This window comes from Xiphophorus couchianus, chromosome 24 (assembly GCF_001444195.1).
Source record: "Xiphophorus couchianus chromosome 24, X_couchianus-1.0, whole genome shotgun sequence".
NCBI lineage: Eukaryota > Metazoa > Chordata > Actinopteri > Cyprinodontiformes > Poeciliidae > Xiphophorus > Xiphophorus couchianus.
In genome coordinates, this window is record NC_040251.1 from 18,550,884 (window position 1) to 18,564,970 (window position 14,087).

Genomic DNA, 14,087 nt, shown 5'->3' on the forward strand with positions numbered 1-14,087 from the left:
GCTGAGCTGAGAATCTTTAACCGATGAGAATCTGACCTGATGCGTTCGCTGACCTACAGAACATCGAACGCATCAGGATTCCTCTGAACGATTCCTTGATTCATTGGGAGGAATCGTCATGACGACGTCCTGCTGCTGGCGTCACGTTGTGGAGGATCTCCCTGCTTTGCGTCAAACACATTCCTTCCACTCTAATTAAGTCAGACATATTGGGAGAGGCAGCTGAATCATAATCTGGCTTCTGGCATCTTATTCTTCCAGTTTAGTTGAGTTGACAATTTAATTATTTAGGCATGTTGACTATCCTGACTGATCCTTATGTCTTTAGTTTGTGGTCATTTATTGTTGGTCTAATTGTTGATTTTTGGTCTTCGTGTCTGTTTTACATCAGATAACGTTAGCATGTTGTGACCTTATGACCTTTTGTCACCTTTTCCTCTGTATTTGATTGAAGTAGCTGCAGCTTTGGGTTGTTTTTGTTTTATTTTCTCTCAGCAGATGTTTGATGGTTTTATCCCAGTTTAAATGGTATTTTCTCTCAATTTTGACTCTAAGCGTTTTGAACTGCTCAGGTGTTTTGGCGCTCTGCGTTCCTGCCTCAGGGCGAGGCAGAGCGCTGCCGCTGTTGGTCTCTGACAGGGTGAAACGCATTACATGTTTGTTGACTTTGGCTCCTGGACAGTTTCAGGGTAAAGTGAATATTTCCTCTCAGGATGAACCTTTACCCTCCTCACATGCCAGCATTGGGAAAGTCTCGACCTCCATCCTCTGAACATGTCGGCATCTGCATGTTTTGGAAGCTGTTAGGTAACAGATCACACCTGGACTGATAATGGCTCCTTTGACAAGGTAATGATCAGTGTGACTGTCTGTGTTTCTGCAGCGACTGCTCCGTCATTTTACAGTAATTAGGTGTGTGTGTGTGTGTGTGTGGTTGCAGTAGCTCTCCTTCCGCTCTTGCCAGCAGCTATCAGTGAGGACAGTTTTGACCTCCTCTGCACGCCACCAGCTGCTGCCGTCACCGTGACGTCCTCCAGTCATTTGGTCTGAACCAGGTGTGCTGCTGCTGCTGCTCCTGCTGCTGCTGCTCCTGCTGCTGCTGCTGCTCCTGCTGCTGCTCCTGCTGCTGCTGCTGCTGCTGCTGCTGCTGCTGCTGCTCCTGCTGCTCCTGCTGCTGCTGCTGCTCCTGCTGCTGCTGCTCCTGCTGCTGCTGCTCCTGCTGCTGCTGCTGCTCCTGCTGCTGCTCCTGCTGCTGCTGCTGCTGCTGCTCCTGCTGCTGCTGCTCCTGCTGCTCCTGCTGCTGCTGCTGCTGCTGCTGCTGCTCCTGCTGCTGCTCCTGCTGCTGCTGCTGCTGCTGCTGCTGCTCCTGCTGCTGCTGCTCCTGCTGCTGCTGCTGCTCCTGCTGCTGCTCCTGCTGCTGCTGCTGCTGCTGCTGCTGCTCCTGCTGCTGCTGCTGCTGCTGCTCCTGCTGCTGCTGCTGCTCCTGCTGCTGCTGCTGCTGCTCCTGCTGCTGCTGCTCCTGCTGCTGCTGCTCCTGCTGCTCCTGCTGCTGCTCCTGCTGCTGCTGCTGCTGCTGCTCCTGCTGCTGCTCCTGCTGCTGCTGCTCCTGCTGCTGCTGCTGCTGCTGCTCCTGCTGCTGCTCCTGCTGCTGCTGCTCCTGCTGCTGCTGCTGCTGCTGCTGCTGCTGCTGCTGCTGCTGCTGCTGCTGCTCCTGCTGCTGCTGCTCCTGCTGCTCCTGCTGCTGCTGCTGCTGCTCCTGCTGCTGCTGCTGCTGCTGCTGCTGCTGCTGCTGCTGCTGCTCCTGCTGCTGCTCCTGCTGCTGCTGCTGCTGCTCCTGCTGCTCCTGCTGCTGCTGCTGCTGCTCCTGCTGCTGCTGCTGGGGGTTTTTGTTGTTGTTATGAAGACTGGAGATCTTTGTTCCCAGAAAAACAAACATGGACGTGGTGTTTGCTGCAGCTCTGCTGTGAACGGTTGAGAATGTTCCTCATTTTGCTGATTTAAAATGTGATTCATTAATTACAGACCCAGAAATTAACTCAGTTAAATATCTTGCAGTCATAGGTTGGAACATCAGCTCTACAGCAGAATGAAAGAATCAGGTGGTCTAGTCAAAGTCCAGAGCTCAACCTGACTGCAGTCTGTTGTAGAAACGTGGATGAACATTTTCCAGTCATATTTTCACCAAGTTATTCTTACATTTATAAATGTCAGAGTTCCAAACTAAATATTTAATTCACACCTAAATATTTAGTTAACAAGTTAAATATTCTTAACTAATTATTTACTTTGAAAAATAAATGTTTAGTTTGCAAACTAAATATTTAGTGTCTTATGGTAAACTTGCAACACAACAAAACTAATTTAAAAAACTAATATTTATTAGTTTGGAAATATTTGTTTACAAACTAAGCAAATATTTTGTTTGTGAATTAAATACTTAGAACTCTAATGTTTATAAATTTATGAATAACTTGGAGAAAATATGACTGAAAAATGAACAACCACTTATTTTTCTATTTGACAGGCAAAATCAGCTGAAATATTGCTGTTAAATCTTTATTCTTTATCTTTTGCAACATAAAAACATAAAATAAATCAATCATTTAGTGAAAAGTTGTGAAAATCAGTAACAGACTTTATGTTTTGTCAAATAATCAATAATCAGAGGTAGAAAAGATTATACTAAAGTTAGAGCAGCTCCACTTCAACATATTTATCCTCAAGTAAGAATAAAAAAGTACTTGGTACAAAGTCTACTGAAGTATTGACTTACTGATCAAATAATCGGTTAATATTTAAAAATTACATCATCAGACAAACCAAGTTATAAAGTTAAGTGGAAATTTTGGTATTTCAAGGATAAAAATGACAATAATTCATATAAGTAACAAAAAACATCAAAATCAGACAAAAGAAAATGTTTCCAAATTATTTTATTTCAATTAAAAACGTTGTAATTTTTGGTTTAAACTTGTTTGATTTTCATTCAGTGAGCAGAAAACCCAGACGTTTTACTGAAGGAAGAGTAAAAATACTTCAAAATAAAATGATTCACATAAAAGTAAAAAGTACAGCGTAGTTAAGATACTCCTAAAAGTTCTTTTTGTCTAAAAAGTTACTAAAGTAAAAGTAAACTCAGTTTGTTGGTCAATGTTTCCTGTTTCAAAAGTAACTCTATTATTTAATGTTTTAAATGAACTCAGTGTTTTGTCTCTTGCAGTTTTCTGGAAGTTTGTTCCAGATTTGTGGAAGCTGAATGCTGCTTCTGGTTCTGGATGGAGACCAGAACCAGAACCAGAACCTGAACCTGGTCGGTGTGGCCGGCTGACCCAGCAGCAGCAGATCTTCATCTCCTGCTATTTTTAGTTCGGCGCTCCGCCCGGTTCTGGAGGAAAACACCAGGAAGATGCTGCTGCATATTAATATCAGCGTCCTGGCAGCGAGCGGCGGACCGGGAGGTCAGCGGGTCAAGTTACATGAGCAGAAACAAAAGAGTGAGAGCAGCGAGGTGAGTAACAGCTGCGGCAGGTAATGACTAACCTGGATGAATTATTCCTGAACCTGCGCCAGCGCTGCTGCCGTCTTTACACACCAACTCACTTTCACAGCAGCTTCTTTAAATAAACACATTCCTGCGATTAATTTAGGCACGAAAACACACACACACACACCCACACACACACCGCAGCAGCTCAGTACTGGGAGCGGGCCGTGATTGGCGGCTGTGGGCGTGGCCAGGTGGGGTTTCTGCTCAGGTGAGACTTGTTCTTTAACAGTCTGTCACTAATTGTTGCGCCCCGGTTTGTTCGCACACACACCGACCGCAGGCTGTTTTCCTCACCGTTTTCTAACATCCAAAATGATTTTTGGTTTGTTTTGGGGATAAAATATTCTATATTAGATATAAAAGTTGATTTAAATCTGAAAATCCAACCTTAAATATGTGTTACAGACACAAAAATGAGATTTAACCAAAGAATGGGTTACAGAGGTCACCCTTGAAATGGGTTGAAAATCTGAAGTTATGCCAATTAAATCAAGTAACACAGAAAATTTGATCAAAGCGGTTAAACAGGCATATAATGACAAACATCACATGGAAAAACGGTCATAAAGCGTTAAAATGCTCAAAAACAGAAAACTGGGGCAACACGAGGTTTGAATAACAACTAAGAGACAAAAAATAACCAAATAAAACTAAAATATGATGAGAATCAAAACCAGAAATGCAGAAAAACACAAATAGTTACTTATAAAGAGACAAAACTTATGTAAAAGTATTTTTTCAGCACAGTTAGAAGCTTGTTTTAAGAAAATAATTACAGATAAAAACATACTGGTTCCACTGGCAGATTGTATCATTTATAATAAGATAATTTTCCCATAAGATTAATAATCTGCCAGTAGAAGTCAAACTTTTCCATCAGGAATTATTTACTTAGAAAAGCTGGTTCTGGTTGGGTTCTGGTTAGGGAACCGGGTCAGCCCGGTTCTGGAGGATGAAGAATGACATTAGAGAGGATGTTATTAAACAGACTCCAGGCTGAGCCGGAGTGTAGGAGATCCATTAGAGAGGGGTTCTGGTTCTGGTCGGGTCCGGGAGTTTGGGTGGCCTCACGCTGGGAAACTGATGGCTGCAGTCAGTCTGCTGTTTATCCTGCGGGCTATTTAAAGAGGACGAGTCGTGGAAAATCCTAAAAACATGAGGAGATGTTTGGAAAAAACTCACAGATTTTTTAATTTATACTGTTTAGTGAAATATCACGAATCTCTTTCATCAGCTGGTTTTAAAATGAACAAACTAACTAAAGGTTTGATTTGTTTCTGAATCAAAATGAAAACATGTTGATTTTTCTTCTCTTCAGTCGGATCGCTGACGGCGGCGCCCCGCCTCACTGAGGACATCTGCTGGCGGAACATGAGAATGCAGCTCAGATATTTAGGATTTTAAATCCATGTTGAACATCTAACAACCAAAATATTCATCAACTCAGAGTAAAATGTCCATGGTTCAAAACTGAAATGTATGAATTGTACAAATATGATAAGTTATTTTAAAACTTTGGATCAGAAGATTAGTTTCCACCCTGATTAAAGCTGAAATGCTGATTTTATCGTAAATAAAGCTAGAAAAAAGGTTTTGGGTGGAATTTAGGAATTTTAGATAAATTTTTAAGAAATGTTGTTGCAAAAATTTACAAATAAATTTAGAAATGAATCCAGATAAAAACAAAAGACAGATAAAAGGAGTGGATGTTACTTTTTTATAAAAATAAAAGAAACGTCACTTCCTTTTGTCTCCTTTGTTGATATTTAGAATTGTGTTATGATGAACTAAAAAAATGTTTTGGGAAATTTACGTGAAATACGTTACTGTAATTGATTTCATATCGGTGTTTTTTTATACAAATAACAGTCTCTGTAATTTGTATAAAATGTCTATATTGTAGTTTATTATTATTATTATTATTGGTAATAGTAGTAGCAGTTATAGTATTGGACATAATTTGTATGCTACAGTCAGGAACGTACATTTCTGATTTTAATGTATATGCAAATTTGTTTTTATTATTAATTAATAATAAAAACAATTATTATAAACCAGTATTTTAAAAAACTAACTAGTAACTAGTTAAATTTATTTGAGTCACTTTTTGGATTAAATGACTAAAATAAGTTTGACACTCCAGAAATAACTTCTTGCCCAAATATTTGTTAGTCTTTCTTCAGTGATGTCTTGTTCAGCTACCTTCACAGTAAAAACAAGTTGAAGTATTTTTACTCCAACTGAAGTATTTGGCTTCCCTACCTCTGATTATATTTTCATTTCCACCGAATATAAATAAAAAAATGGAAGGTCAGGCTCGCTTAGCCTGAGAGACAAAACGCAGGGCAAACAGGTGCTGATGTCACGTGAACGCGCGACGTAGATGCGCAGACGTAAGAACGGGAACGCGCACAGCTGACTGAACAACGCTCACTTCAATCAACCTGTCCGCGTGGTGTCTGTCTCTTTAAGGACAGCCTCCACCTGTCCAGGTGTGTCCGCTGCGTTGACGTAATCGTGAGCATTGCGCAGCTTCCGGCCATCAGGTGAGGCGGAAGAGAAAAGAGGAGGCATCCCGTCAGCTCACCTGTCGGCAGGTAAACAACCACAGAGGAAGACAGAAAAGTAAGTTAAAGGATAAAGTTTCTTCTTCTGGTTTGTTTTTGTCCTGCTTTCTGTCTTGTCCGGGTTCTGGAGGAAACAGCAAGTTCAGGACCGGTCCGGTTGTTCCGTGTAGTGGGTCAGGTAGCTCAGTCAGCTGATGATCAACCGCAGGTCCGTGACCCTTTAGACGGACTCGGGACAAACCAAAGAACAGATTTAAAGTTGAACTCGAGGCTGGTTATGTTCTGCCCGGCAACAGCAGAATCTGACTAAATTTAATGATTTAGTTTCTAATATTTACATTTTTGATAGTTTAATAATCTGCTTCGAGGAATTAGGCAGTTTTCTTTGTTTTGTTTTTTTTTTTTAATTAAAAAAATTCTTGTGCTCTATTTATTTATTTTGTTTTTGAAATGTCACCAAAATAATAAAATAAACATAACAACCAAAGAGCAGTAAATGATCAGTTAGGTGAGTCATTTCTCTCAGAAGCTAAAGCCTGGTTTTACGGGTCGGTGCGGTTCGGTACACACCGGCCACTAAGCTTTTCATTTGTAGAAGCAAATCATCGAACCGACCCGCTTCAGTTCAGGATCCACAGAACAATGGTCCAGTCCGGTCCGGTCTGGTTATAAACACTGTCTGTTTATCAGGGGACAGAAAAATGTCTCTGCTTGAGACAAGGACAAGACATGCTAGCATGTCACTTTTGTTGCACTAGCATGATGCTAACTTAAGCGTTTGGGTTTAACACGACTACAAAGAGAATCTAAAGATGTTTTCCACCTGATAGTCCCTTAAACTATGCTCGATTGGTGAATAAAAACTACAACATTTGTTCCAGTTCCAGGTGCTGCGATTTTCTTTAGAGCAACGTGTTCCCCTCCTGGCCTGTGGGGGCGCTGCACCAAGAAACACCACAGAAACCTCTGAAGAAGACACTGAGCACAACTTCCGTCTTTGCCAAATGGAAACAAAAATGGAGTAGCGTCAGATTTTAGCAAATATTTTGTTGTTGGTAAAAGACTACAAGCTATTTCTCCTGCTAGCGCTAGGCTAGCATGTTTGTTTTGATTGGATTTACCCAGAATGCCCTGCTCTGTAGTCCACTTCCTGCTTTTGGAGCGGTCGCTTAGCATTCAGTCGAACCAGAGTTCACATTCACACCTCCAGAACCGAACCGGACTTATAGGCAGACGGATCGGAGTGTCGCAGGATGTTTCTGTGTGAGCAGAACCTGAATCTGGATCAGAACCAGAGTTCAACCAAGCAGAACCGAACTGAACCGTACTGAAGACCACCAGAACCTCCTCAGACTGATGAAATGCTTAAAGCCCTGATCATCTTCTTGTTTACTGAAAACACAAACCCAATAATGATTCCCTGAATTCTACCGACCAAAACAATCCAGAAACATAAACAAAACGAAGCCGACCAGAACACCAAGAACCTCCTTGGTTTCATTTTAACTGAAAATACAGGGAAAGTCTCTTTATTTCAGTTCTTTTCATTTTGACCCATCGGGTTCCAGTGGGGCCTCCTGCTGCGTCACCGGGTCAGGAATGTGCTGCTGCAGCAGATCGGACCGGCGAGCCGCTCTCTGGGTTCTGCTGCACTGCAGAAGGATTCACATCGCTCAAACTGGGACTTTATGTGAAAGGAGAAGAGTCGGTGTGAATAACTGTGAAGAGGACGGACGATGATTTAAGCATTTCTACAAATGAAAATCTGAAAAGTGCGGTGTGCAGGTGCATTCTTTGGTTAAAGAAGCGACTCTGGTAGATTTGAACATCTACCAGATTGACTGGAGAACATTTTGGTACATCAAGTTTCAGATCTTCCCACAGATTAGTTGTTTTTAAGTCTGGACTTTGACTAGGCCATTCTAACATTGTATCTCTGGCTGGGTGTTCATGGCGGTCGTCCTGCTGGAAGGAGAACCTGAGGTCTTCCAGCTCCATCCATCTTCTAATCAACTCTAACACAGCATGATGCTGCCGCTGGCTGGTCTTACTCTGGTGATGCGTTCAGGGAGATGAGCAGTGTTGGTTTTTCTCCTCACTTGGAGCCCCGACCTATATGTGAATATATCATGCTAACATTCATTAGTGCCATGATTTTTAATGCTTTATCATGTGAACAAACTTAACTTATGATTTTTAATAGCATTTCTTATTTAGTAGAAATGGTGCGATTGTGATTTTTTTTTCTTTTTTGACATTAGCACAATAGCAAAATGTTATGGACATTTGTAGCGGAAACGCAGCTACAGTAACTGGCTGAATACATATGCAAGCCACACCTTTCAGATTTCTTCACATTTTAGTTCCAGAGTTCACTGGATGAGGTGAAAATGTCCCGTTTCCGTTGTTCCTGTCTGCAGTGAATCCCATCCCTTCCAACCTGAGGTCAGAGGCCAAGAAAGCTGCCAAGATCCTGAGAGATTTCACTCAGATCTCCAACAGGGCTGGACCAGACAAACTCATCCCCGGTACAGAACATCAATGATGCGCCTCGCCGCCTGCAGGTTCAGGCTCATCAGTGTGTTTCTGTTTCAGCTCATATCATAGCCAAGGCTGAAGGATTGGCCATCATCTCGGTCATCAAGGCGGGCTTCATGGTCACCGCCAGAGGAGGCAGCGGCGTCGTCATCGCTAGACTCGCCGACAGACGTAAGACCTCAGTCTGTTAGCATCGTCCAGGTCATTTTGTCCCCTTGTATCGTCCTCTTGACGCCATCGTCCAGTCTTTGTGGCGGTCCTAGTGTCTCTCGTTGACCCTCGTCTCGTTCTGGATGGGTTTTAATATTCAGTAGTTCTTCTCCGCATCAGAAGCAGATATTTTTTATGAGTAGCTCTGTAACGATGTGCGTCGCCTGAAGTGGTCGCGCTGGTTCTTACGATTTTTCCTGGGTCCAGGCTGGTCAGCGCCGTCCGCCATCGGCATAGCGGGCCTCGGCGGAGGCTTTGAGCTCGGTGTGGAGGTAAGTCAGACTGGAATCAGCTCTCTGTGTGTTGATGGTGAATGGTCCCTGAAGGCAGCGTATTGTGTTCAGGTGTCAGACCTGGTGATCATCCTGAACCAACGGAGAGCGATTGAAGCATTCACAAAGGGAGGCAACCTGACGCTGGGTGGGAACTGCACCGTCGCCGTGGGACCCATGGGCAGGTGAGATCCTGCCTCCCTCACTCCGTCTGTCTGCTGGTTTATTGGTTCTAATATTTACAGTCGATCATAAATTGTGTCTATCCCTTTAATAAGCTGCCAGTTGTTGACAGTTTGTGTTTTCAGGTCTGAACCTGGAACAAACAGAATCAGCACCAGCAGCTGTGGTTGATTCCAGAAGGTTTGATTTGTGACAGCGGAGTAAATTTAGAACAAGGTCAGCCTGACTCAGGGTGGCTCGACAAGTTTCACCTGGAAGTTTTGGCTGGCGTGCGTTAGTGGGCGTGGCCTGGAGTCTGACTCACCAGCTGCAGACACAAATAAGCTAGACCTGATTTAATTGACTGCTTTTAAAGTTCCTGATTATAATGTAACAGAATTTTACAGCATAAATAAGCTGTTTGGGTTGTTTTTCAATACAGTTGTGTGCCTGCTCCGGTGGGCGGAGTCATCGTATCAGGCGGCTCCAGAGCAGCTTGTTGTCAGACTCCTAAAGAGCTACGCAGCCACAGACTTCATATCTACAACCCCAGTCATGAAAGGCCGGCGTCCTGCAACCTGTAGATTCATCTCTAGTCCAACACCTGAACCAAATGACTGAATCTCCTCCTCACTGTTCAGTCTCCAGAGTCCTGCTGAAGGTCTGATTGTTTGTCTGAGTGTGTCGAAGCAGAAACACATCTAAACATTGCAGGACACCAAACCCTGGAGGAATGGAGTTACCCAATCAGTGACCAACAGCCTTCTGACGTTGTGTTTTCAGCTTGAAAAGGCAAAGGAGGTTCTAAAAGAGGGACTGGTACCACGTGGAAAACCACCCTGAATACTAGACATTGGGGAAAATTCACCTCATAACATTCAGGACATTGAGGACTGACTCTGGACACCACTGCATCAAAGACTGAGGTTTCACCTGAACAACTAGAATGGTCTAGATCAGACTATGTTTGTGTTAGGATGGCCTAGTCAAAGAGCAACTGGGAGGAACTTCCAGATCTGCAGACGTTTTGACTTTTTGATTCCAAAGTATTTAAACCCACTCATCATTTTCCTTCCATCTCTCCAAGGTATTTTGGTTGATTTACAGCCCAGTTGTTGTCTTGAGTTGCTTGAGGAGAACAAGCTGTGACCTTGAGATGTCTTCTGTCCATCCTGTGGGACATTCCAGAAACTTCTCCTCAGGAACACATCCAGACGGTTTCCTTACCAGGAATCTCATGGCAGCTGGACTTCTTCTTTTCATCCAAAACCTTGGATCAGACGGGAATGATCTTTTAGAAACAAGAGAAGAAGTCCAGTTGCCTCCTAGTTGGGCACCTTGGTTGTTCTTAGACTTAGACTGACTTTATTGTCATTTTGCATGCACAGGTTGTATACAGAACGAAATTTCGTTGCATACGGCTCAGGACAATGTTTTGAGCTTTCAATGTTGTGAGGTTACTCCAGAATAAAATAAAATACAGTATAAAATATGAATATAAATATAGAATATAAAGTGCAGTAATGACAGTAAAATAAAAGTTATTTAGCTCTGTACATGTGCAAGGTATAAAGTGGAGACCAGATTTTAAGTGCAGTCCAGTTAAGAGTTCAGCAGTCTGATGGCAAGTAGGAAAAAGCTGTTTCGGAACCTGGTGGTCCTGCACCGGATGCTGCAGAACCTCTTTCCAGAGGGCAGCAGGGAGAACAGTCCATGGTGGGGGTGTGAGGGGTCACTGATGATGTTTCGGTCTCGGGACACGCAGCGCTGGGATGAAATGTCCTGGATGGAGGGAAGGGGGGCCCCGATGATCCTTTCTGCTGTCCGCACCGTTCTGGACGACAGAGACTCTAAGCTAGCTTACCAGATGTCCAAACCATCTTAACTCCAGGAGTTAAACCAAAGGTTCACTTTGATCCGGCTCTCTCCGGTCCGGTTCGTCCCCTCAGGCTTTAATGGAGGTTCTGTGTTTCAGGAACCTGGAGGCGGACATCGCCTTGCGCAGCACTGCGGCCGTCTTCACCTACTGCCGATCCAGAGGGCTGTTTGCAGGGATTTCTCTGGAGGGATCTTACCTGATGGAACGCAAAGACACCAACCGCAAGTATGCAGAGCCGCCACTGGAGGCGCCAGCGTGTTTCCTTCATAACGTGACGTTTCACCTGCAGGTTCTACTGTCAAGACATCCGAGCTTCGTGTATCCTAAATGGAGACGTTGAGCCTCCGACAGAGTTCTTCGACCTTTACCACATCCTGGACGTGTACACAGAGGCCTACACCACTGACTGGACCAACAAGAACCTGCGGGGCACGGTACTGGTCCTGCTGGTCCTTCCTGTCCGATTGTCTCTCCTCGTCCCGTTTGGGTTGAACTGTTGTGCGTTTGTGTCTGCAGTCGGTTCCTCCATCCAGACCTCCAGCTCCGTCCCAGAAGAAAACGCAGAGCAGCTACCGGCAGCCGGCCAACAGCGGTGAGCCCCTCAGCGCGCCCCACCTGTTTCTGACTGCATCTCTACTTCCTGTTTCATCTCAGTGTTTCTGTGTTTGAGCAGAGAGGAAGGACAAACTGTATCCCAGCGTCTCCGTCTACAAGTCGGACACATCCAGTGAGTCGTTGCTCCGCCTTTAAGGAGATAAGAACCATAATTAATGCATATTAAAATGAAAAACAGCAAAATTATGAGATTTTATGATTATAAACAAATGTTTTGTCACTAGGGATGAGATTTAAAAACAATGGGAATAATCTTCAGCACGTTAATTCCTTTTATGTTTGATTTGGACTTTTGTGGGGGAGAATCAGACGTTATTTGCTATTAATGGTTTGAGTCGTTTCAGGCTGTGGCTCCCTCTAGTGTTTACAACACAGTCCTGCATTCAGTGTCCTGACGCTCTTAAAAGTGTGTCCATTTAATTAACCAATAAAACGTCACACTTCTCAAAAATGTTATCAAAATAATAAGCACATAAACAGGTTTATAGCAGATTAAGATAAACCCAACCAGCTGCTTTTTTACTTAAATTTATAGAAAAACTTTCAACTTTAAACGAGGAAAACTGTAACTTTTGAAGTAAACAATTTTGGGATGCTAGTTTTAACATTTCCAATACAGCAGCAACGTAAATTAAAATGAACTTTATCTCAACAGTATTAAAATTTTGTGCCTCCTAACTTTGTTGTGAATAAGTTTTAAAAATAAAAAAATGAACCCAAGTTAAGTATTTAAGGAGAACAGAGTAAAGCTGTCGTTAAATGTTCAGTTGTGTTCTGACTTCCTGTTTATCTTCTGTTTCAGCTCAGTTTGCATCCCGCGACCCTCCGCGCTACGGTACCAAAACTCTCACTCTTTGCATGGATTATCTGTTTTTATGTTCATGCATCACCATCAGTTTTGCATTTTAATGTTTTTGGATAAAATATTGTGCCACTACATCAGTGAAACTGAAGAATTATTCTTTGGGTTAGTCTTTAGTACTTGAGGAATAATAAAATCACAATTTTCCTCTTTTTCCACAAAAAATCTAAATGTTACAAATTCTAAACATTTCTGCCTAATTTTTTGTTGCTGTTTTTATTGATATTTGTCTCATAATTTTATCATTGTAAATGTAAAACTGATTTGTTTCTTGATGTTTTTACTTTTGCAGATCAGTTTGACCCCGAACCGCCGGGTTATGGTAAGAATAATAATACACACATTTTTAAAATATTTAAAACTTTTCCAAATTATGACTTTTTGTATTCATATTTCAAAATGATTTTTAAAAATATAATTCAATGTGTTTTAGGAAAACAAATGACCAAATTTAGCTGAAGGAAGTTAACATTTGTAAATTTTTTATAGATGAAGGCTCGTCAGCGTCAGGGGGCGGAGCTACTGGCTCTCTGGTCGTCACGGCGACCCACCCGTTTACAGGGCAGCAGCCCGGCGACCTGAGCTTCGTCCCCGGCGACCGGATCACCGTCATCACCAAGACGGATTCCCAGTACGACTGGTGGGAAGGACAGCTGGACGATGGCCGCGTCGGGATTTTTCCTGCCAACTTCGTGTCGTACTGACGTCGCCCCCTGGTGGTAGGATTCATGAAATGACGGGACAAAAGCTGCAGGCTCTGATTAACTTTTAGGATGAAGGATTTTTTAATCAATAGCCACATGAATGAAGCTTTTATCGTCACTTGAATAAAAGGGATTCAGTATTTTAGGGATTTGACACATAAAATACAAAAGTTAATATAATTGGTGGAGCTGTGGGGATTTTCTTTAATGTTTCACCTGGAATGGTTTCAATTTAACACAAGCTGCTGGTTTTACTTCTAATATTAAAATCTAAGAGAAGTTCATAGTTTTCTTTGTTAGGTAACTTTCATTAATTTCATGATTATTTTTTTATAACAAGGGCAAGTATTTCCTGTTTTCCCCTTCAAAATAAGGGTTTGGTTTAGAGTTCTGTCTGTTACAGCAGTTATGAGGACTGCTACAATGTTTTTATATAAACTCAAACCATTATGATGGTGTCGGTTTCATTGAGAGTTTTGAATAAATATTTTTTAAACAGATTATTTTTTACTGATTCTGTTCGTCTTGTTTTTTTATAAATGCTTCAAAAACTTGAATCAAACAGAAACTAGCAAAAACAATTTACTATTGCTGCTTATCTTGATGCAGAATGAAATAATCTAGTAATATACTTTCACATTAACTGCAAAACCACGTTCAACCAGCAGGGAAACATCAGTAATGATATTATATTAAAGAATCAGAGCTCAGACAGTTCAACCTAGCTTTAT

The 14,087-nt window shown here is 42.4% G+C and overlaps 1 protein-coding gene and 1 long non-coding RNA gene across 2 annotated transcripts; both read left to right on the top strand.

Moving 5' to 3' along the window:
* The first annotated feature begins 3,226 nt into the window (after positions 1–3,226).
* On the top strand, positions 3,227–4,974 carry LOC114140692 (uncharacterized). Its single transcript, XR_003594649.1, has 2 exons — positions 3,227–3,508; positions 4,866–4,974. It is a non-coding gene; the product is annotated as an uncharacterized LOC114140692 (long non-coding RNA).
* Positions 4,975–6,022: 1,048 nt separating this feature from the next.
* Positions 6,023–13,859, top strand: sh3yl1 (SH3 and SYLF domain containing 1). The gene is made up of 12 exons (XM_028010691.1): positions 6,023–6,172; positions 8,535–8,642; positions 8,710–8,823; positions 9,070–9,134; positions 9,207–9,319; positions 11,272–11,400; positions 11,465–11,609; positions 11,692–11,767; positions 11,849–11,902; positions 12,593–12,625; positions 12,945–12,974; positions 13,142–13,859. Coding segments are annotated over exons 1-12 (1,083 nt in total). The 5' UTR covers positions 6,023–6,171; the 3' UTR covers positions 13,357–13,859.
* The last annotated feature ends 228 nt before the right edge of the window (positions 13,860–14,087 follow it).

Excerpts from the sequence above, each read along its gene's own strand:
- sh3yl1 (XM_028010691.1), top strand. Across the intron at positions 8,643-8,709 it reads ACCAGACAAACTCATCCCCG|CTCATATCATAGCCAAGGCT; the intron begins GTACAGAACATC and ends TTTCTGTTTCAG. Across the intron at positions 11,401-11,464 it reads CGCAAAGACACCAACCGCAA|GTTCTACTGTCAAGACATCC; the intron begins GTATGCAGAGCC and ends TTTCACCTGCAG.